The sequence below is a fragment of the Histomonas meleagridis genome (assembly GCF_020186115.1).
Source record: "Histomonas meleagridis strain 2922-C6/04-10x chromosome Unknown contig_25, whole genome shotgun sequence".
NCBI classification, from domain to species: domain Eukaryota; phylum Parabasalia; order Tritrichomonadida; family Dientamoebidae; genus Histomonas; species Histomonas meleagridis.
Genome location: NW_027150831.1, coordinates 246,455 through 270,794, shown reverse-complemented (window position 1 = coordinate 270,794; position 24,340 = coordinate 246,455). Strand labels below are relative to the sequence as shown.

The window sequence follows — 24,340 nt, the reverse complement described above, 5'->3', positions numbered from 1 at the left end:
AAATATTTTGAATATATTCAATTAACGTTTCATCTTATTTTTTGGGATGTTGTTCCTGTTAGTTGGTTTAACTACGAGTGCAAGCAAGATCTGGATTTTTATGGATTCGATTCTTCTGAAATCATGACAGATGTATGGGAAATCGAATATATTGAAAAAAATATATTACTTATCTCCAAAAAATATCGAAATATCATGCAATGTTACACAACCTAAAAACTTAGTATTATATTTTGATGATCCAATGTTCACATCTTATACGCTGTTATCTCCTACTTTCCCTAGTTTATTTACTACTCTTAAATCTAAAATTGAAAACTTTGGAATTCATATTAATTTAACAGGAAATTGGAGAAATGTTCAAAATTATGAACTAAAAATATGCATAAGTGATGAATTTAAAGATTTGGTAGATACTTCTTCAATTCCAGAAAATATTAATATTTTTGAACCATTCTATTTGATAAAACCTGAAGGCACACCTGAACCCGAAACAAACACTCCACAACCTGAGCCAGAAACAAACACTCCACAACCTGAAACAGAGAGTGAAACCGAAGAAATTACAGAATCAACAAATAGCATAGGATTCAAAACTTCTGTCATTTCTTTAAGTTCTATTTTAATGGTTGTTATGAGTTTTGCTTTAGTTTTCTAGGTTGAATAACATCTAATTGAAAATAAAATGAAAAAACGTAACGACAATAAGTTTATGAATAAATAAGATAACAATTTTTCTTTAATGAATTTATTTTGAGCTTGATATTGGGTTTTTATAAAAAGAATCATGTTATCTTGGAAAAAATGATTAAAAACTCAATGATTGATCCAAAAATCATAAAAAATAAAGAAGAATCATTATATTTTTTAAGGTATTTTTCAAAATACAAAATCAATCATTTCAGTGACATAATCCCAAGGGAAATGTTGAAACAGATAACACTAAAACCATAAATAAATTGCATAAAGTTCTTTCGAATATTTTTTGGAATCACTTAAGCAATATGCTAAAGAAGGATTAAGTAATCCAAGTGAAACTGCAAAAATATTTTATTTCGAAATGATGAAAAGGAAAAAACTCAAGAAATTTCATCATAAAATGATCTGAACTTTGATTTATTAATGATTATAATACAGTCATCGATTACTCTGCTTTTTTTTTCATGGATAAAATGTTTAAAATATTTTATAAATTTATAAATGGCGCTAATTATTTAAATTACTGGTAAATATGCAAATGGAAATGAAGAAATCATTCATCATTTGAAAGTGTATTATGCTTTGGTTAATGGTTACTTCGATAATTAAAATTTTCAAATGATAATGAAATAATTAATTATATCAATTAAAGTACTTGTTTTGGCATCTAAAAAGAACCACATGGAAATTGCTAAAATACTTGTTAGACAAGAAGGAAATGATGGCAATGAAAACCATATTTATTTTCTTATGAATTATTTTAAATTTTTTGAAATTTAAAATAAAATTTGGATATTATTTCGAATATTTTTCATATCACTTATGTATACCTTATTGGAGAGTCAAATAGAAGTAGTTAAATTTCAATTGATGTCAATGAAAAGGAAAAATTCAGTTCAGAAACAACGGTTATCGCTTAAAAATCATACAATTTTTGCTTTTGTAAACTTTTACATTTATTTAATATCCCTTAAGGGTAAAATTGAGTTTAATGTGACGGTTTTATCAGCGTTTGCAGATTTCATTTTTTCGATGCCAAAAGCTGTTGTTTTGCTTGCACCAGGATTCGAACCAATCGAGGCTTCTGCACCAATTGACATGCTTAGGAGAGCTGGTGTTGAAGTAATTGTTGCTGCTGTTGGATCACCAACTCTTTATGTTACAAGTGCTCTTGATATCACATTCCACTGTGACAAAAAGTTTAACGAGATTTCCAACTCATTATTTGATGCAATCATTATGCCAGGTGGTCTTCCAGGTGCAACAAATCTTGCTGCTGATCCAAAAGTTGTCGAAGCAGTCAAAAATCACTTCAAAGCTGGAAAGATCGTAGCAGCAATTTGCGCTTCACCTGGTGTTGTCCTTTCTGAAGCTTGCAATATCATTCGTGGAAAGCATGCATGTGGATATCCAGGTTTTGATGATAAGATCAATGAACACGGCGGCACTAAAGTTGAAGACAAGGTTTGTGTTGATGGAAACATAATTACATCACGTGGACCAGGAACATCAATGTATTTTGCTATTGCAATTGTTGAAGCTCTTTGTGGAAAAGAAAAGGCTGAATCAATTAAGAATGGAACACTCTTGCAGTAAATATTAAACTGCAATTTTTTTACTTTAATTTTGCATATTAAATATTAATTTGAAGTTTCAAAAAATGAACAATTATATGTTCTCATTCAACAATAAAATTTTTCGTTCACTTTTAACAAGAGTAATATTAAAGAATATAAATGTATGGAATAAAATTAATGTCCAAAAAATTTATAATAATTTATTGTGGTAATGCAGACGGTGGCAAAACCGAAGGCGCTGCTTTCATGGATGAATTTACAATTCCAGTAGTTTGGGCTGGCTTTGGCATATTTGTTGATTTTTGAGCAGAAGCGTTTTTATCATGAGGTACACCTGGTTGGTGTGTTGTTGAAGAAGTTGATGTAGCAATTTTGTTTCCCGTTGGTGGTGGTGGACCAATTACATCCACATGAACAACAGAATCTCCTCTAAGAATCATAAGGCCTATATTTCTTTTAATTTCTCTTGGTCCTCCTGGTTTTCTATTTTTCAATTGTCTGTATTCTTCGCAATCTTTTAATACGATATTTGAATGAATATCAAATCCGAGAAGTTGTCCAATAAAGCGACGTTTGTCATTGATAGATATGCTTACTCTGTGATTAACAAATTTTCCAAGCTTTGATCCATGTGGTGCCAGCATATATAACTAGGAAAAGTGGCTTTTAAACGGCTGATTGGATTTCTGTCACTTTTCAAGAATAACGAACACACATTCAAAAAGTGGAATTCGTTACTTCCTATGTGTGAAGATACAGAAGGATCTCTTGATTACTTATCTACACCAAATGAAGGAGATCAAATTTCAGTTATTGAGCAAGTAAGTGAAACCCTATTAAAAATAGCTGATTTTGGATCAGACCGACCAATTGATTACTTTGAACCTTTTTCATACATTCTTAAAGAAGAACGACAAACCGAAGAAAATCCACTTCTTAATCTTCACCAACAAGGTTGTCCTGATTTTGTAGCAATATCTAAAGCAAAATCAAGAATTCAAACACAACTTTTTCCAAAAGAACGACTTACAGCTGAAGTTGAAGAGGAAGAAGAAATTAATGAACAACTAGAGGGTGAAACACCAGAAAACCATGAGGAAGAAGAAGAGGAACCTAATGAAGGAGAAGTTCCTAATGTCATTTCTGACATGAAGTTTCTTCATGAAGTTGGACTTGGGCTTACAACTCATGAAACTATTCTTTTACAGCTTTCTATTCAAAAACTAATTCGATCACATCCAATATCGACAGCACGATTTTGGGGCAAAGTCAATGGTGTAGAGCGTGATTATTACATTGTTGAAGTTGAGTTTCATGAAGGGTCACGTCCACATCCAGAAACCAATGAAGAAGAAGATACAAATAATAATCCAGATACGATTCCAATTGAAGAAGAAACTGGTCCAAACACATACAACTACTTTGTATGTAACACGTTAGGTGGGAAATGGACACTTTTACCAGACATTGAGCCTATTCAAATTTCATCCTCACGATGTATCAAACAAATGTTTACTGGCGATCTTAATGCAGAAGTTAATTCCCCGCCGAATCGTTTCAAAGGCACTGAGAAAGAACTGCTTCGTTCCTTTATAGCGCGAGTTTATCATTCATGTACCATATCACCGAAAGGGCAATATATCTCTGAAGAAGAACCTGAAGAAGATTTACCACTTTATTCCAATGCGCCCATTGTCTTAAACGAAGAGCATGAATTTAAAGCGCTTAAAGGAATGGAAGACTTTGTACATCGAACAGCTTTTTTGTTACCACAAGGCCGCGTTGATTATTATCATCCGATAAATGAAGAAGAAGAGAAAAATGAAAACGAAGAAGAGATGTTAAATGACATTGAAGTCGGACCTCCAATACTTCGTTCTATTGTTGAAGATGAACCAATTAATGGCAATATTCCAAGTTGGAGTATTCGAGTTAATAATGATAAAATATTTTGGCTGAGATCAAACACTTGGCCTGGATTAAATGTCGTGAGTAATTATAATGGCGAAAGAGTAATAAATGTTTACTTCGGTTGGGGAATGAAAGCAACTGAAGCTGAAGAGTGGCCGCCGATTATCGAGAAGAAGAAAGAGAACAAAGAAGAAGAAGAAAAGAACGAAAAAGAAAACGAAAATGGGAATAATGAAGAAGAAAATGAAAATGAGGAAAATGAAAAAGAAAATGAAAACGAAACAAAACAAAATAATGAAGAAAATGATAAAGGAGATAACGAAGAAATCACAAGTAGCGCTGTATATGACGGTACTTCAGAAACGTATACTTATGAAGGATCTGCGTATGACGAATCAGTTGCATAAATAATAAATATTTTATTGATATGAAAATGAATTTGTTTTTATATGATTTGATCAAAATTTAATGAATTTTTCGTTTGAAGGAATAATTAAATATTTTGCGATCTCTTATTAATATATTTGGTGTGTTCAATATTCTGAAAATAATGATTAATCCAATGGAGCACTTGTGTCTTTATTATCTTGGGACACAGAGTTATATTATTATCTATTTGCCATTCTTTGAATGCCATGTTTAAGAAAAAGGATTCTTTTCATGAAGAATTGTTTTATATATATAAACAGAAAATATAAATTAATAACAAAAATACAGACATTTTATTTATAATGATCTATTATTTTATCAGCAATTTCAGCTACTGCTTGTTCATCTTTATATGTTAATTCCTCTATGATTCCGATATATTGGCTATTGATTAAGAAATCATGTAATTCTCTTGATTCACATTCTTTTTCCGTATTCAATGCGTACAATATACTATCGAGAATTAGTAATTTCATTTCATATTGATCACTCGTCAAACATTCACAGAAGGAATTGAACACAATTTCATTCATAACCAATTTTATATGTTCACAATCTCCTTTATACAAAATATTTGAAGCAAGAGAAATCGCTTCGATTCTTTCTTTAAAATATCCATTCTCTATACACTCATTAATTAACTCAACAAAACCATATTCACATATCTCATTTACTTCCATATGACCAAAAGAAGCAATATTAGACAAAATAGATAAAATTTCACATATATATTCATTACTAGTTAAAGAAAGTTCGGAAAGAACGGAATAAAGTCCTCCATCGATTAACGTCGAAGTTGGAAGAAAATTTAACGTTGAAAGTTTACGGAAGAAATAAAGAATTTGTCGAATCGTTTCACCTGATATAATCTTTGATGAAAGAAGAGAAAGTGTTTGATAAAGAAGTTCAGAATCATCAAAAATTAATGAGTTAATGTTCGGCCGTGAAAGAATTACATTAAATAATTTGAAAACTGATAGAAAATTTTCATCTGAATTAAATTGAAGCAAAACATTTCGACCATATGAAAAGCCATATGTTTCAAAATTGTTTTCACTGTATTGAATTATGAAAGAAATTGTATCAATGACTATTGGATTAGGCATAAGATTTGAAATTACTGAAAAAAATTGTTCATTACATATCATTTTGTTAAGTGATATGTCATTGATAGCAATAAGACGTTGTAAACATTTTAGCAAATACAGATTATGGGATATATTTTCGAAAATAAAATCAAGAAAACGATAATCTTTTAAAAGCAATGGAACAAATGGTGATTGTGAATAAATAAGAGAACTGATTGCTTGAACTGCTGGAGTTGAACAGTCTTCGGTTTTAATTAAATCAAAAATAATCTTTAAAAATTTATCAGAATTGTAAAAACAAAACGTATGTGTGCACGAAAAATTAGTTAATGTTTCTGCTAAATTTTGAATATTATCCTTGGGAAATTGAAAAAAGTTAGAGAGAATTGTTGGAAAATCATTCATAACACAATCGGAATTTGCTACACTATTTGAGTTTTTACTAAACCTATCAACACGAAGAACATCCTGCTGCTTTTTTCTCAAAAATTGTAGGTATTCTTGATGAGAATTGTTCATGCAGGCACTTCAGGAAAAAACGTTAAATATTTAACGTTAAACATTTTATTTTCACTTTTTTAGAATCCAAAATGTTCGCCCTCGTAACTGTGGAAACGGTCGACGTTCAACAAAAACCGTAAAATCTTTATATAAAAATTGTGTAAAATTCCTCCATCTTTTGATCAGTATCGGAGAATTTCCATCGTTTATCTTTGATATCAACAAATAACCATTTGGACTTTTGTCATTCATTTGAATACCAACCTATCTCATTATTTAAAATTTCTTGTCATACTGAATGTGAATAAAAAAGACATTATGCCATTGTAAATAAAAAACTTTCCAATTAACATCGACAAGTAAAAGAAATAAAATTATTTGAAAATATTTTTGTTTTTTATCACTTTTCAACAATGTCACTTTAGTTTCATAACATTTTAGACCAGAACCAGCGTTGTTTGAGTTATTTCTGAGATTTACTTAGAATAATTGTTGTTTTCTGAATTTTTTTTTTGAATCAAAAACGATATATCAGGCAAATAGAATTTTGAGTAATTTTTTGAAAAAGTCTGAAGCGCACTTATTTTATTTTATGACTTCTGAAACACAATTTCGACCACTTTTTGCTATTGCTGATAGCTACCTGGTGGACTCATTAAACAAAATATCCCCCGAAATTATGGATCATTTGAAATCAACTCTTCACAAATATATTGATAATGAAATTACATTAGATGAAGCAACTGCCGTTTTCCAGCTTTATTCTGTGTCAAAAAGAGCCCTCGATCGAATCTCAGCTATTCTTAATGTGTCTTCCTCCCCAATTTCACCGACAGAAACAAATTCCCAAATAAATATGATGAATGGAACCAGAAAGAAAACTCATCCATGGAATGAATATGAAGATCAGCGTTTGCTGTGCGCAATTAACAAGTATGGCTTAGATAATTGGTCGCCAGTCTCCGCATTTGTAGGAAACGGAAGAACAAGAGCTCAGTGCTCACAAAGGTGGTTCCGTGGACTCGATCCAAGAATATCTAAAGTCTTATGGTCACCAGAAGAAGAACAAAATTTACTTCAACTTATCGACAAATATGGTGATCGTGCATGGACAAAGATATCTGCAGAGCTTGGAAATAGGAGTGATGCACAATGCCGCTACCATTATCGTCAGATGATGAAAGAAAAGAATATGAGTATGAATTTAGCACAAGAAAGGCACCAAATCTCAGCAACAATGTCAGCACCTTCATCTATATTAAGAACAGAAATACAATCAATGATGCCTTTATTTCAGACAGGATATATTAGCCAATCTCCTTCAAGACCAGCACTTCCACCAATTTCTAGTATTCTAGATTCGATTGATAGTGGATTCCCAGTATTTCCTAACCGAGGTCCATTTCAATTCCTTAATTAATTCGATAATCAAGGAGATAACGTCTCACTAAACCATGGGTTTTTCTGTATTTTATTCAACAACTTTTCTGTGTGAATAATCAAACCGACGTTTTTTCATAAGGTTAAATTTATGACTTGATGATAATCCTGTGAAAAAGCTGTTGTATTCGGAATGTCAGCCAAAATCTCTTTCCGATAGGACCATTCAATTAACTACTTTTTGAATTATTTTCTTGGTTGTTTTCAATGCATAAATGTCTGCGAATGTTCTTCTTATCTGGCCCGATGCAAAAACAGGTTTCTCATATTATTATCAAATTTTTCAAACTAAAAAAATGCTTTTAATATGTATTATATATGAAGCATAAAAATTAATATGATGAAATAAGATTAATATTGAGATATTGATATTTTTATTTGGTCGAAATCACACTTGCTGAATTTTTGAAATTCATTCAAAAATTGACATGATAAAATCTCGATGAATATTTATCATTTTCTGACAAAATTAATCGGCTTTAATAAGCAGTGTAAACTCTAACGTTGAAAATCCAAAGATTTCAAAAAATCTTTTTATCTAATCAGATTATTTTAAATTCTTCAATAAAATCATATTCAAAAAATATGTTTCTGTGATTTTGTTATCATTTTAATTGTGTTTCTGTAACATATTAAAAAAATCGAAAATGGCTCCATTTTTGTAGTAACGATGTTAAGGTATATTTATCAGGGTATATCTTGGCAAATAAATTATTGTTTTGTTTAATGTTGCCCTAATGGATGAAATGATCTAAAAAATTTTGGACATTAGTCAAAAAATTTATTCAACATTTGTTGCAGGTTTAAATGAATGTGATATCATTCCTACACATAAGTTTCATTAAATAATGAAAGAATTTGAAGATAACAACCGAATTCAAAGTAAAAAACACAAAGTTTTTTTTCAATGATTTTAGAAGTTCAATCACATGAACAAGATTATTTTCTTGAGATGATGACTCATGAAAATTAATGTGAATCAAACAGATGAGAAATTATTTAATGCATTGTATGTCCGAAAAAAAAATATTTAAAACTAAATATAGGAAACATTGATAAACCTTCCTTTAAAAAAAAAAAAAAACGGAAGCTTCATATGCAATTGATTATGCAAAAAAAAAATTTATATCTATTGATAAGGTTTATTCAAATGTCCTCCACATTGACATTTCCCCATGAAATATCATCATTTGTTTTTAGCATTAATATCAATTTCTTCTTGTTCAAGAAGTAATTCAACTATTTCTGTATGACCTTTTGAAGATGCATACATAAGTGCTGTCCAAAATAATTTAATTAATTTCCAAATATTATTTTGAAATATTAAATTATTAAAATAAATATTAAATAAAACAAATAAATATTTTTAGCATTAATATCAATTCCTTCTTGTTCAAGAAGTAATTTAACGATTTCTGTATGACCATAATAAGATGCCCAAATAAGTGCTGTATTAAATAATTTAAATAATTTCCAAATATTATTTTGGAATATAAATTTCAAATAAAACAAATAAGTATCTTTAGCATTAATTTCAATTCCTTCTTGTTCAAGAAGTAATTTAACTATTTCAATATGACCTTTTTCCAATGATAAAATAAGTGCTGTTTTAAATAATATGAATAATTTCCAAATATTATTTTTAAATATTAAAATATTAAAATAAATATCAAATAAAACAAATAAATATCTTTAGAATTGACATAAATTCTTTTTTGTTCAATTAGTAATTTAACTATTTCTATATTATTATTTCTAACTGCTATATGAAGTGCTGTATAAAATTATTTAAATAATTTCCAAATATTATTTTGAAATCCAAAATTATTAAAATAAATTTTAAATAAAACAAATAAATATCTTTAGCATTAATATCAATTCCTTCTTGTTCAAGAAGTAATTTAACTATTTCTGTATATCCATTTAAAGATGCCAAAATAAGCGCTGTATCAAATGATTTAAATAATTTCCAAATATTATTTTGAAATATAAAATTATTAAAATAAATTCTAAATAAAACATATAAATATTTTTAGCATTAATATTAATTCCTTTTTGTTCAAGAAGTAATTCAACAATTTCGAGATAGCCTTTTATAGATGCTTTAATAAGTGCAGTTTCAAATACAATAAATAAGTTTCAAATATTATTTAAAAATATAAAATTATTGGAATAAATATCAAATAAAACAAATAAATATTTTGAGCATTTATGTTAATATGTTTTTTACTAAATAAATATCTAACAAATTCAATATTTCCTGATTCTACAGAAAATACGATTAACTCATTGGGAATTTGATATTTTTTAAGAAAATATTTTGTTAAAAATAAATTTCCAATTTTTGCTGATTCAATAATAATACTATTATCAATTCTCATTCCTTTTTCTTCCAAAAATGTAAAAATTTCATAATTATGATAATAAATGCATTTCGTTCCTAATTTTTCTAAATTATCAATTTTTTCAATTTTATTTTCATAAAGATATTTAAAAATTTCATTTCGATGAAACACAATTGCTGTTTCATATGCATTTTCAAATGATGAATGATTTTGTTCACATAAATGAATGATTTCTAAATTTCCACCTGCAACTGCATATTTACCTGTGTTATTTACTTTTGTAGAATTCATAAGTAAATATTTAAAACATTTGTTTGAAGAAAAAAATGCTGCATAATCAATTAATGAAACATTTATTTTATTAACAAAATCACATCGTTCATAAAGTGATTTTCGAATTGTTTGATTAAAATCAAAATTTGTTTGTGATGATATTTCTTGAAGTTTTTCTATTTCATCATTTCGAATTATTTTTGCTATTTCATCCGGATTAACTCCTTCTTTAACTAATTGCTTATGAAGTGCAAAATCATTCTTTGAAAGTTCTTCATAAGAAATATTTTCTTTATCAAATAAATATTTATATTCATAAAATTTATCTTGATTAATATGAACAAAAAATGGTTTATTTATATTTTGGATGATTTTTGATTCAAGTAAATTATAATTAATCATGTAATTAAGTAAATGAAATGATTCTTGTGTGTTTTCTTTAAGTAGAAATTGAGAAAATAAATTTATTATTTTTGTGTTAATTTTATTATTTTCTTCATACTTTTCAATTTCTTGTAACAATCTCAAATATATATCAAAATTATTACTATTAATCAGAAAAGATGTATATATCATTTGGCATATGATGATATCATAAGATATTGGATATTCTTTACAAAACTTGCTGATAATAAAATTTGATGATTGAGCAAAATTGTCTATATTCAAACCAAAGATTATGTTTTCGAGCGCTGTAAATGTTTCCCATTCGTATTGTGATTTCTGGTTTGTTGTTGCTGTTTGATTTTGATTCATTTGAAAAAATTAACTAAGGTCGAAGTGGATCTCAAAAAGTGTCTCTCCCACCTGACTAGCTTTTATATATATATATATAATGATGAATTTACATGTTTATCTTCATTAACTTAGAAAAAACAATAATTAATAAAATAATATTATTAACTTATAAAACGTAAATATTATAACTATTTATAATATGCCTAATTAAGTGAGAGATATAATAAATAATATTGGAAGAAATATTAAGACTATATATATATATATATGTTTATCATTATTATTTTGTCATTAGCTCAAAGATAACATAGATTTATAAAAAATGTATTACTATTAAATAAAAAGTATAAAAATTCATAAATAAAAGAAAATTTTATTTTAATACAAGAATAAAGTAGAAAGAAAAAAAATTAATAAAAAAGGGAATCATATTAGTATGTGGGATCTCGCCGGTTGACATAAAATAGGGAAAAAATGGCCAGCGCAAAGTGCTGGCGTAATTTTTTTAATATATCCAGTCAACTCAAGGGTGAGAAAGGAAAAAAGTGCATAAGTAAATCATTAAATTAAAACAGATGAAATGTCAAAAACATAGAAATAAGAATTTTGAAGCAAAAAAATAATAATTTATAAAAAAAATCATATTTTAAAAGGTACACATCATATTAATAATTATTTTAAAAAGTGTAATCACTGTAATTTTGTCAACATATATTTTTTTGGAAGCCTACTTTTCATTTTATATAAAATTGTACAAGAATCTCTGAAGCACAATAGCACCCACAGACAACTTTAGAGCGGCGTCAAATTCTTCAATAAAATTCCATATTATATTAAATAATCTCAAATTATTGAAATAAATAATAAATATAACAAATAAATATTTTTCACATTGATATCAATATCTTTATGTTCAAGAAGTAATTTAACAATTTCTGTGTGATTATTTTCACAGACTTCCATAAGAGCTGTTCGAAATAAAATGAACATTTTCTAAAATTTATTTTTAAACTCTAAATTATTATAACAGAATACAAACATATTTAATTAACAGATCTTGAATTGACATCAATATCTTTTTGCGCGAGAAGTGATTTCGCTATATCTAAATATCCAAAATGAGATGCTACAATTAATGCAGTTCAAAATAAATCAAATAATTTCTATATATCACCAAAAAATTGAAAATTAATAAAACAGACTTTTCATAAAATAAACAAATATTTTTAATATTAATAGCAACATCTTTATTTTGAAGAAGAAATTGAACTCTTTTAGTGTAACCGTTTTTAGCTGCGATCATTAGTGCTGTTTGATGTAATTTGACTAAATTCCAAATATTATTTTACACGTTATTTATTTTAATTAATTTTAATTTTTATATAATTAGATATTCAAAAAAATTGGAAATTATTTGAAACTGCATTTATGATAGCATCTTTAATTGTATGTATCATACAGGAATCGTACTTCTTGAAATGGATTGAATTGATCATCAAAATGAAAATATTTATTTTTTATATTTAGAGCCAAGTGTATTTTTGTAAATGACATTTTTCCATAAATTCACATTAATAATTTGATTTTCATTGCAATAATTGCATTGCAAAACACATCTGATTCACCCATAAAAAACACATAAAAATATTTCATGTTTATTTTTACATTCAAATGAAAAAACAAGATATTACTTCTTTTCTCTTTTTCTAAATTTCTTTGATTCCTCATAGAATTTTCTACTTTTTTCAATTATTTGCAATGATTTATTTTCCATTTCGTTCAATTTCTCAGTTATTTTATGCGCGTTTATTAAAAGTTCTTGTAACATATTTGCAGTATCATTGATGTCTTTAGTTATTCTTTGATGATGAAATGCTTTTCCTATGTCAACAATAGTTTTCTTTGTCGGAGTTCCCAAAAGTTTATCACGTTTTCTTTTCGTATCCAAAACAATTGGCGGATTATCTGGTGAAAGTTTATGCTTCACAATATCTTTTGCATAAACAGTTACTTTACCATTCGACATAACAACTGCTCCGACATAAGGTATAAGTTTTATAACAGCGTTTTGATCTGTTATTGGAAGGAAACTATGAATTTCATGTTTAACATTCGGTAAATATAAAATTTCGATACGATTTGTATATAACAATAAAAGAGAACCCCAATCAGTAACAGTTGCATCTATTGGTGCTTCTTTAAACTTCATTTTAATAAGAAGTTTCATACTAATTGGTTCGATAGTCTTTATTGAAGTACTCGAAACAATAAGTAAATAATTATCTTTATCATTTGTAGATATTTTCCCATCGATTCCAATGATATCCATAAAAAGAAGTTTCGATTTTTTAACAAGAAATTTCTTGATGGATTTATCACCAATTTTTAATGTGTTATCATGAGTTATTTGAGCAAAAATTCTTTGGTCAACATTAACTTTAGAAATAACACACCAAGAAATAGTATCACTATTAATCCCAGGACTATCGACATATTCGAACGAAAAACTACGAGAATGAAGATCAATAACAAACATTTTATTATTAGTTAAAACAATATAAAGATGATCACGTGATGAATGTGTACAAAATATTTCACCAGGAAGATTAAAAAGTGATGTCTCATCATCATCAATTGGATCGAAAAGAATCAAATTATTATTTTTAAGACACAAAAAATTGGAATTCTTAAAAGCAAGAGGAAAAGTACATTGGAATGATACCTTTTTAAAATAAGTAAACTCACGAAAAACATAAAAATCACATCCATTAGTTATATTATTATGTTCGACAATGAATAAATTATTACCGTCGAGATAAGGAACAAAGTTTTGTTCAATTATAGGGATGAATGTATCACGATTACGATTTTCATCATTTAAAAATATTAATGAACCATTAGTAGTAGCAAAAACAAGTGATTGAGCACCAATTTTATCAAAATATTCCGAATAATCGATAAGAAGATTCGGAACTATAAAATCATTAGTTAATTCCTTATAAAGCTTATTGTTAATATATATTTGATCGAAGTCATCATATCGAAACACATTAATCCATTGATTATTATCATCAATATATGATGAATAAATACATTTCGAATCTGATGGCGTTTTAAATGTTGTTTCTTCTTTGCCTTTTTTTAGTAGCTTAGATAAACCTTCTTCAGTAATAACAGATGAATAATCGCCGTGAATATCAATAGAAAGAACTTTTTCATCGGAATATTTACTAATTTGACAGTTTTGAAGATTTAATATTTCAATTCCATTTTCATGACAGACATAATAACAATATATATTGATGGATTGAAGACACGTGATTAAATTCGGCTTGAATGCATCAATATAAAGTTCAGTAACAGACATATCTTCAATAGAAAAGCCAAAGATTGACCCATCATTTGTTGAAAAAAGTAAATATAATGGATTGAATGGTGAAAGCGCTGCAGAGGTAATGTTTTGTTTGATGTTTTCTGTCCGAATTTTAATGTTTTGATTTTCTATAACCCAATGTGTGATTTGTGAATAGTTTGGAAATTGAGATTTTGAATACTTATCACGAAACTCAGCGATTTTTTGGTGTGGGTGATTTTTAAATAAATAAGGCGAATAAAAAGAAACAAAAGAAGAAGTATTTGGACAAGGTATAATTGAACAAATTGGAGAACCTGTTGTGACTGTGGAGTTGATACTGTATCCATGTTCATCATACATAAAAACATATCCATTAACGGAGCCTAAAGCAATAATTTTATAACGTGGCTCATATGCAGATGACATAATTTCAGAATCACTTCCTATTTCTACAAATTGCATTTCTGCTCCTGCTTGTTCTTCATTTGGTTGGAGGGAGCTGAATTTTATGTTTTTCATTTGTTGCCAACCTCAAAAACGAATATTAACGGTCGACATACATTCCGATAAATTCCTACAGTTGTTTTAGGTTTTTTATATAAAAGGGATTCGAATGTTTATTTTACCATATTCTAATGTATTTTTTGAATTTATTTAATATTGTCAATTTGAATAATATTTTATTCAAAAGTGGTATTCCTTTTTTTTTTTATTTTATTTTATTTTATTTTCTTAATAAACATGCAAATCGATGAAGAAGAGAATAAAAAATCTGAAGAATTAGAAACATTACTCTCTATCTACAGGATAATATTTAATTTGGATAAAGAGAATGTTATTCAATCTTCAAATGTTATAATCAACAAAATTGATGATAATTATCCCTTATCTTTAATACATTAAAACTATGGCTCAAACAATGACAATTGAAAAAGAGGAAGAAAGAAAAGAGCCAAATATTTAATCACTTGAGCCCTTCGGGCGAACAAAAATAATCGTTGACAAATTTTAACTATATAATGCTTTAACATAAAACTACATGTAGTTTTTCCTTAATTAAATCAATTTTATTCAATTGATCAATTTCAAATAACATTAAGTAATGTTATTAGAATGAAACTAATGATTGTGAATGATGCCAAACTTTTCACTCTTATTCCATGGCTTGGTTCACCGCTTTCACTTTCTTCACCTCCAGTAATTTCACTTTCATCGCCACCGTCTGGTGTTATATGGAACATTGGATCATCCTCAATTGTATATTTAATGTTACTTGGAATTCCAGATGTATCAATGAATTGTCTATTTTTATCAGACGCAAGAAGCTTCAAGCTAAAGTCACTGATATTTTCCCATTCTCCAGTGAAATTAAATCCAATTGTTGCATTTCTTTCGTAGCCATTTTGATAATAAAAACTCAAATACCAAAAATCTGGAACAATTTCAAAATAATACATATTGGATGCATCATCAAAATAAATTGTTAATGATTTAGTTTGCATTGCTCCCTCCGAAAGAATCATGTTAATGACTGTTGGCTGATAAATATATGGTGAAATCATTAAAGAAGTTTCACTTGGAATTTGAACATCATCAACAGAAAGATTGTTTTGATTAAATCTAATAGATTTAGTTTTCGAATTAAAATAAATTTTATTTGTTGCATGGATTTGTGGATTTTCGAATAAGCTTGTTTCATCAGTTATGAAATTGTTTATGGTAACTTCTCCTGTAACATTGGCTTTGAGATCTAAATTTGTATCCCCAATATATACTGTATTAAATTTAATGTGATTAACAAATCTTACCCTCGTATCAAAAAACATTATATATGGTAGTGATTGTGAAACATCAGAACTTGTATTACACAATATATTTATACTTTGTCACTTTGGAAAATCAAATCCCAAAAGTTTGTTATTGAGGTTGGATAGTTCAACTGTTGTAGGCCTACAGCCAATATACATAATATCATAATTGCCAATATAATCTGAAAGAAAAAGTGAACCACTTGCTTTAGGTTTGAATTCACATGTACACGCTGAAAGAATTTCTAATGAATCGCTACACATTTTCTGGTAAAGTTCTATATCCTTATACTTTTTAGAATATTCACGGATTTCTGCTTCATATGAAATTTCTATTGAACCTTCTTCTTCTCCATAATAAAGATAATTAAATGGAATACATGAGATCACTCCGAATAATAAAGAGAACATAACTTGAAGAAATGCCATCTAAAGGAAAAAAATGCCACTGAAACAACTTGTATACCCAAAAAAACAAATTAATTGCAACAGAACAGACTCTCGGAGATGTCCCTTCAGAAAATTTGTAATTACTTTTTCAAGTATATACACTTAAAATATTAAAAAAATTTTATAGTAAAAATTATTCGTCTAGATTCGGATTATTCGAGTATATGACTTTTATATATATAAATTAAATATTTCGAAATTTGATCGAAAAATTATTTCATAATTTTTTGATGATTTATACATATTGATATGCACAATAATATTGCTAAGTATGCTATTAGGTTTTTTCTAAAATAAATATTATTGATTTTGAGAAAAAGTACATTTATTATGAAAATTTACATGCCGAAAGATCATCAAGACTCTAGAAACTCACCCTTTTTTTTCTTTTAAAAATTTTATATGAGAATTTACATATTTTATATTTTATTAGTTTGAAATATTTATGGATTTCTTATGCTGAATTTCGAAAAAAAGTATTATTTTGCACGACGGTTTAAAACCGTAATTTATTATTCAAATATTTACGGTTATAAACTTTTTGTATGAAAAATAATCGTTGGTAGAAAAAAACATGTTTATTATCTGCATCCGGAAGAAGACCACTCCCTATTTTAATTTGTTCGAAGTATATATCTGAACTGACAGGCCCTTCAATGAAGACCAGTTTTGATTTAAAATTTAAACCAGGGGCACCCCAAATCATTACCTTTTTTGGGTGTGCTACTTTTTCTGCACATACCATTGGAGAATAGTCATCTACATGCCGCCATTACCATCTACGGTTTCGATCTAATTCAAACCAACTTTCATCAGAAAACACTACGTTATGAAAAGTTGTTCCGTTCTGAATATGAAATTGACACCAATTAACCCTTGCAATTTTAACATGATCGCTTAACTTAACTACAGATCTAGGTGGCGCATATTTTATTTTCAGTTTCTTCCTAGCTGAACCAACAGTATTAGCTGAACAGTGTTTGATGTCAGGAAAAGTTTCAACCAATAAATCAGCAAGTTGTTCATTCGTAATATAATGATTATTTAATGTTTGGACCTCAATAAATATTTCATGGTGCTTTTTGATGATTGGTTCTGGTCCAGATTTTGCAATATAAAGAGGAGGATGTTGGATGAAATTTAAAGCTGTTTTCACAGTATTATATGTACATCCTACATATGAGGCAGTTTTATAAATGTTCCCATTAAACTGTTCGATGCATAGTTTTCTTAAAAAATTATAGCGATCTTGAATCTGCATAGACATGATAGCCTTGTACATTTATTGATTGAAAAATTGAACTGTTAACCGATTTTGAGCTCACTATAAATTATCTTGATCTATCGAAAATTTAATGAGAAGAAATTTAGATATAATAATTCTATGCCAAAAGAAAAAGCCATTATTGCTTTTGATGCTGTTAGTGTAACAAAATCTTCAAAAAATTACAAAATGGGATAGTTTCAGGTATGTTAAAAATTTTTAATGTTACCCAAGAGGAACTTAATACAATTCGAAACTCTTATTAAAAATTTGAACAATTTATTATAAATAACTCCAAAAATTCTATTAATTCTGCTTTTGTTTTTCAACTTCAGCCAATTAACCATTCAAATCCTTGTATTATAATTCATGTGATTCCTTCAAATTGTAGTAAAGCCAATACAAACATTATTAAAAAAATTAGATGAATTAAAAATTATTATTGAGAATCATACTAATTTCAGTATAATTGCATATGCTTCTGATGGTGATGATTCTTATCGGTACTTTTTGAGAGAACAAGTTTTAAATGATAAAAATAATTCATCGATATTATTTTATTAAGATTATTTACACTTATCAAAAAGAAGTAGATTATGGTTTTTAAACCATTTAAATCAATATACACCAGATATCAATCAATTCGAAAATAATTTTCGCAATGAATACAATTTACCATCAATCATTATGTCAGACAAAAATGCATGATTCTTTACCAATTGAACTATTTGGCATTTATACATTTATTAAATCTTTCGACAAATCTCATAATCAAATTTTTCAATATTTTTTCCCATGGTCACTTTTTATTATTTCAATCAATAACGATCACATTTCTGTCAAAAGTAGATGTAAATATCTGAAACTCGCAAGAAGGGGCGACAATAATTTCCTATGAACAAAATTCATAGTAATTTCAAAAATAAACTCTCTGTATATCAGTTAATTCACGAAAATTCGATATTTTTGAAATTCCATCGTAACGTTTTGCAAAAATGTTGTTTGTATATTTCAATGCACGATGAGAATTTCTAATGTTTATTTTGTACGTTAAAACAAAGTTGCTGGGTGAAACCAACATGTACTAGGGGTTTTAAACAAAGAACGAATGATTCTCAAGATGCAATTGATGCTCAACTGCGATGCCAAGTTTTACGTTTTCAAGAAGAGGTTAAAAATTTAAGAAAATCATTAAATTCACATTCATCCAAATACAAGCAATTATGGAAAGAAAACGAAAAATTAAAAAAGATATTCAGTTATTACATTCCAAAACTGAGCTTTTGCATACTATAGAAAATAATTGCTTTTTAAAAAATGCATGTCGATTCTTTTCCAACAAAGAGATATAACAAATAAGCTATACCTGATTACATTTGTATGTCTAATATGGGGCAGTCGTTATGGATGTCAATGGAGTGCAATTTGGGATTCCCTTGTTGGAGAACAATCCAACGTTGAAAAAATGAAGTATTTAAAAAGTTGAATATTACAAATAAAGTGTTTGATGGGAGTATTCAACATATAGACCATCTTCTGAAAATGTTTTTAGATGAAAATTATTCCCAAAATAATCTTGATATAATGCTAGCAGTTGATGCAGCTGGTATATAACCAAATGTTATCATACATAAAGACGGATTTATTGAAGGTTTAATAGATGAATATTATATTGACAGAGATATAGCTGATCATTTGAGATCATCTTCAGATGCATTAATATCATTTATAAATAAAAACAGACAAGGTATTATTAATGATTATTTTGTTAATTATATATGTCCAATATCTTCCAGAAATGATGGTTTCCCAATATGTATAAAATCAGAAGAAAATGGTACATCTGACAATGAAATTATATTTCAATTAGAAATAATTGCAATTTTGCTTGGTGACTTGAGTATAAATGTTGTTGGCATATCATTTGACGGAGATACTTATTATTTAAAGTATGTTAAATCTATTTGTGATCGATTTCAAAATTTTATTATTTATTGTTCTTTACCCAATTTAATAGATAATTTAAACATGTCTCTTGTTTTTGAAGATATGCTCCATCTTGTAAAATGCATAAGGTATAGAATCGTATGCGGAAGTTATATTTGTGTTTTACCTGATAAAGATTTGATTATTAACATATAAGATTATATTGATGTTGGTATTCCAGAATTTATTTTGGATGGTAGTCATAGTAAAAAGATGGATGATATGCAACCAATAATGTTATTTTCTGATAATAACATTTTCAGAGCATTTAAAACGAACAAATTAGTATTAATATCACTTATTCCTGCAACATTACTTATTAAGTTTGTTATGGATAGAAATTTAAGAAGAACTCAAAGGATTGAATGCTTATCATTATGTTGGGTATTAATGTATCTTTATAAAGAAACTTATAATATAAAAATACGAGATCGAAAACAGACACACACAATGTCAGAAGGAAAAAACCCTCGCATGTGTATATACGATATAAATATTATTGATAAAGTGATGTCACTTGTATATTCTTTAAGTAATATTATTTGTCAAAACAAAGATATTCATCTTGGTACCTTCGGTACTCATTGGCTTGAGCATTTTTTTGGCCAAGTTAGGAGGTTGTGTCATTATAATCATAGTGCAACCAATTTTATGCATAAGAAAATATATATATACCAAATAAAGACATAAAAATATCGAAAAGAATTTCATATAGTTTCGCATTTCTTAATAAAGATGAAGAAATTCTACATTTTGAAATTTCTAAATACATCAAGGAAGCTGCGACAATTCTTGAATTAGATCAAAATCTGATTTCTGAAAAAATGAAAACATTATTTCATACAATAAATGAAACAATTACTGATGAAATTTCTCTAAATGACTTTATATATAAGTATTTTCAAATAATTAATGATAAAAAATGAGTATCAATAAGAAATTCAAGACTTGTATCATCAACTGGATATGCTACCATTAGAAGAAATGTTGAATCATCGCAATTGACTTAGTTAATTTTTCTTCTTATTCGTTTTTATAATATTAAGCGGCTTCACCGTCCGACCAGATAGACTCAAATAATATAGTGGAAGACATTGCGGTTGAACCTCACAAAATCACTGTTTGTATGAAACAAATTAATAAACGGCATTTGTCAAATGAAAAGTTTTATAAAATCTATTCCTATTGCGCAAAGATACGCATACATCAGACACGTTTACATTACGCTGGGTGGGAATATAAACCTGAATCAAAAAGTTTTAGATATTTCCAAAAATACTATATATGATACATTATCAAATCTAATGCCAACGCAAAGAATTTATGAGAAAAAAATCAAAGATGTTTATTCGGTGTACATTCACTGCAGAACAATTGAAGATCCTCATATATCTGGTGAAAAATTAGCTCATGAATTATATGAATTTTTTGGATTGAAAATTTCAGGTAGAACTGTGAATAGGCATAGAAGGGAAAATGGTCTAATTTAAAGATTACCAATTCGATCCGTATATATCACAGCTGCAGCTCAGAATAGATATGAATTTACAAAATTTCATATTGTAAATAATACAAATTTTTTGAAAACTGTGTTTACTGATGAATCGTGGTTTATTTTGGGACGAAATAAACGCTGGGTTTGGGTTGACAAAACTCAGATAACCAATGAAGTCTTATCGAATCAAAAATCGCATTCATCAAAAATTATGATATGGGGTGGCATTGGATATCAATTTAAAACGGACTTGGTAATCATTGAAGGAACACTGAACTCAGAGAATTATATTGAACAAATAATTTTCGGTTCTAATTTAATTGAAGATACAGATAAAACGTACGGGATCGGCGAATGGACACGCATGCAGGACAATGCTCGTCCTCTTATTTCCAAAGAAACAATGTGCGTTTTAAATGAATTGGAGATAAATATTTCGAAAGATTGGCCTCCATATAGCTCAGACTTGAACATTATTGTAATAGTCTGCGCAATTATGGAAACCAGAGTAGAAGCACTTCAGCCCAAAACCATTGATGGTTTGGTAAGAATTGTAAAGGATGTTTGGAAGGCCCTCCAATGGCAGACGATAAACGGACTTGTCATGAGTATTTAAAAGAGGCTGAGAATTGTAAATGCCACCCCAGATCGAACGATTTTTAGACTTTATGGAGATCCAGAATAACTTTTTCAATGATTTTCAATAAAACCATTTTGATTTGAATGAGACATATTCTTTGAACATTTGATAGAAATGTAAAGTTGTGAAAATATATGTAAACATTTCGAAAAATAGCTTTATGAGAAAAAAAAATTCAATCGACGTGTCTCCCACTATAATATCGAAAAAATGGTTTATTGAATTCAATTGTAAGGTTATATATTTCAATGTGAAAGATCCACTTTTTGAATCCATCATGAATGAAATTAGGGAAATTTCTGGAAAAAAACAAAATAATAATAATGATACTATATGCAGCACAAAAGACATGACGTTGAATCCATCTTCTCAATTTAATATACGAGGAAGACAAGAAATGGATCAATCTGGAAGAAAATTTTGTGCTTGGACAAAAAAAGAAGAAAAAAACTCACCGATTTAAACAGCGACTTTGATGATGATTTCAATTCATTTATGAAATATTTTCCTGATCGCTCTCCAGAGTCACAAGAATGAACGTTAAGTTAAATTCTTAACTTTATTTCCCATTTTTTTGTGAGAATAATTAGTCGGAACCACTCTAGTTATTAATTAAACAATTTCAGCATCTCCAAAACAAGAACCAATAAAAAAAGCTGTATCATATATTTGAAATAATTTCCATTTGATATTATAAAATTAAAAATTGTTGAAGTAAACATTAACCAAAATAAATAAATAAATATATTTAGCATTAACATAAATTCATTTTTGTTTAACAGATATTTTAATAATTTTTGTGTGACATTTTTCAGTTGCATACATAAGTGCTGTTTCAAATATTATACATAATTTACAAATTATATATTAAAAATTAAAATACTTAGAAAAAATATTAAATAAAACGAATAAATATCTTTGTTATTAACATCTATACCTTTTTGATCAAGAAGTAATTTAATTATTTATATATAATAATTATTTGTTACATAAATAAGTGTAGTTCTAAATAATTTAAATAATTTCCAAATATTATTTTGAAATATGAAATTATTAAATTAAATTATATCTTTGGTATTAATACAGATTTTAATCTAAATGGGTTAAATAGTTTTCATGAAAAAGTGGTGGAAACTCAAAATAAAACAAAAATATCTTCATTAATAAGCAATATTTTTTAAAAGTTATAGATATATTTACAATGCAAATAGATATATAATTTTATATTAAAATATTATCTTTAAAATTAGAAAAATTGTTTATTTATGAATCAAAACTCTCTACTTCTTGCTCCAGGGAAATTATAGGGATGTGTAGAAGTATCAAAAATAAAACCTGCATTCAAAAATGCAGATCTATTGTTAGAAGAGATTGTAGCAATCTCGAACGTTTTTAAATATTTATATATATTGTGTGCTTGCGAATTTTTTGGGAATGGTGAAGTGATACTTGGTTTAATATGCTTTAAAACGCCAAAAGTGACTAAATCAAGCATTTGAAAAATATGGGAGGCATGTGGCGGGAACGTGATCATTTTAATTTTGTTCAGACCCAATATTGTTTTCACCTTATCTGATAGATGCGAACTACATTTATCAAGAAATAAAATTGCCTCTTCATTCTGTAAATTGAAGGAATTTCTTGTGTCATTCACAAAAGTGACAAAAAATGTTCAATCCATTCCTCAAAGATTAACGAATTAATATACCCAGATTCTGAATACCTCAGAATAACGTCGGTTCCTTCCCTTAAACCTTTTGCATATAATTCATTGACTACTGTTTTCCTTGAATGGATCAAAACAGGTGTTAATACATCACCTGCAGCTGAAATGCATCCTAACATTGTTTGTAATTTTGTAGATCTTTTAACTTTGTGAGTAATACGTACGGCTTCACCATGACATGGCACAATGACATTTTGGGTTTTTTTGTTTATCCATTCAGATGAACCCATTTCATCAACATTAAATACTAATTCGGCGAATTTTCCATTCACTTCATTTTTTAAGATGTATAGATAATAATAACATTGTTCTTTTGTTATTAATAAACGCTTATCTTCTTGGGGGTATGAAACAGCCCTCTGAATTCGATTAGAATGTCGCTTTATAAATTTTTTAAGCCACCCATTCGTTAATTCTATTTTGAGTTGTTTCGAACAAAAATCTAGAATTTCTTTTGGAGAGAGAGGCATGTGGTCATTGCACTTATCACAAATATGCTGAATTACTGTTTCTTCTTGTTCATCAGTTAATTTTTTCTTATTACCTATTGGATTTCTTTGTTTACTAAATTTCTTTTGTGCTTTTGTAATAATCTGTTATATTTACAAATGTCAC

The 24,340-nt window shown here is 27.8% G+C and overlaps 4 protein-coding genes across 4 annotated transcripts; 3 read left to right on the top strand and 1 right to left on the bottom strand.

Moving 5' to 3' along the window:
* Positions 1–1,731: 1,731 nt before the first annotated feature.
* Positions 1,732–2,295, top strand: GO595_004130 (DJ-1 family protein; the record flags this gene model as incomplete). Its single annotated transcript, XM_067917228.1, has 1 exon — positions 1,732–2,295. One exon carries the CDS (start codon positions 1,732–1,734, stop codon positions 2,293–2,295), a length of 564 nt encoding a protein of 187 aa, XP_067775668.1.
* A 181-nt stretch (positions 2,296–2,476) lies between these two features.
* Positions 2,477–2,920, bottom strand: GO595_004129 (Sm-like ribonucleoprotein; the record flags this gene model as incomplete). Its single annotated transcript, XM_067917227.1, has 1 exon — positions 2,477–2,920. The coding sequence occupies one exon, from the start codon at positions 2,918–2,920 to the stop codon at positions 2,477–2,479; it is 444 nt and encodes a 147-aa protein (XP_067775667.1).
* A 99-nt stretch (positions 2,921–3,019) lies between these two features.
* GO595_004128 (radial spoke head protein 4-like A) lies at positions 3,020–4,594 on the top strand (the record flags this gene model as incomplete). Its single annotated transcript, XM_067917226.1, has 1 exon — positions 3,020–4,594. One exon carries the CDS (start codon positions 3,020–3,022, stop codon positions 4,592–4,594), a length of 1,575 nt encoding a protein of 524 aa, XP_067775666.1.
* Positions 4,595–6,797: 2,203 nt separating this feature from the next.
* GO595_004127 (Myb-like DNA-binding domain containing protein) lies at positions 6,798–7,625 on the top strand (the record flags this gene model as incomplete). The annotated part of the gene is made up of 1 exon (XM_067917225.1): positions 6,798–7,625. One exon carries the CDS (start codon positions 6,798–6,800, stop codon positions 7,623–7,625), a length of 828 nt encoding a protein of 275 aa, XP_067775665.1.
* Positions 7,626–24,340: the final 16,715 nt, after the last annotated feature.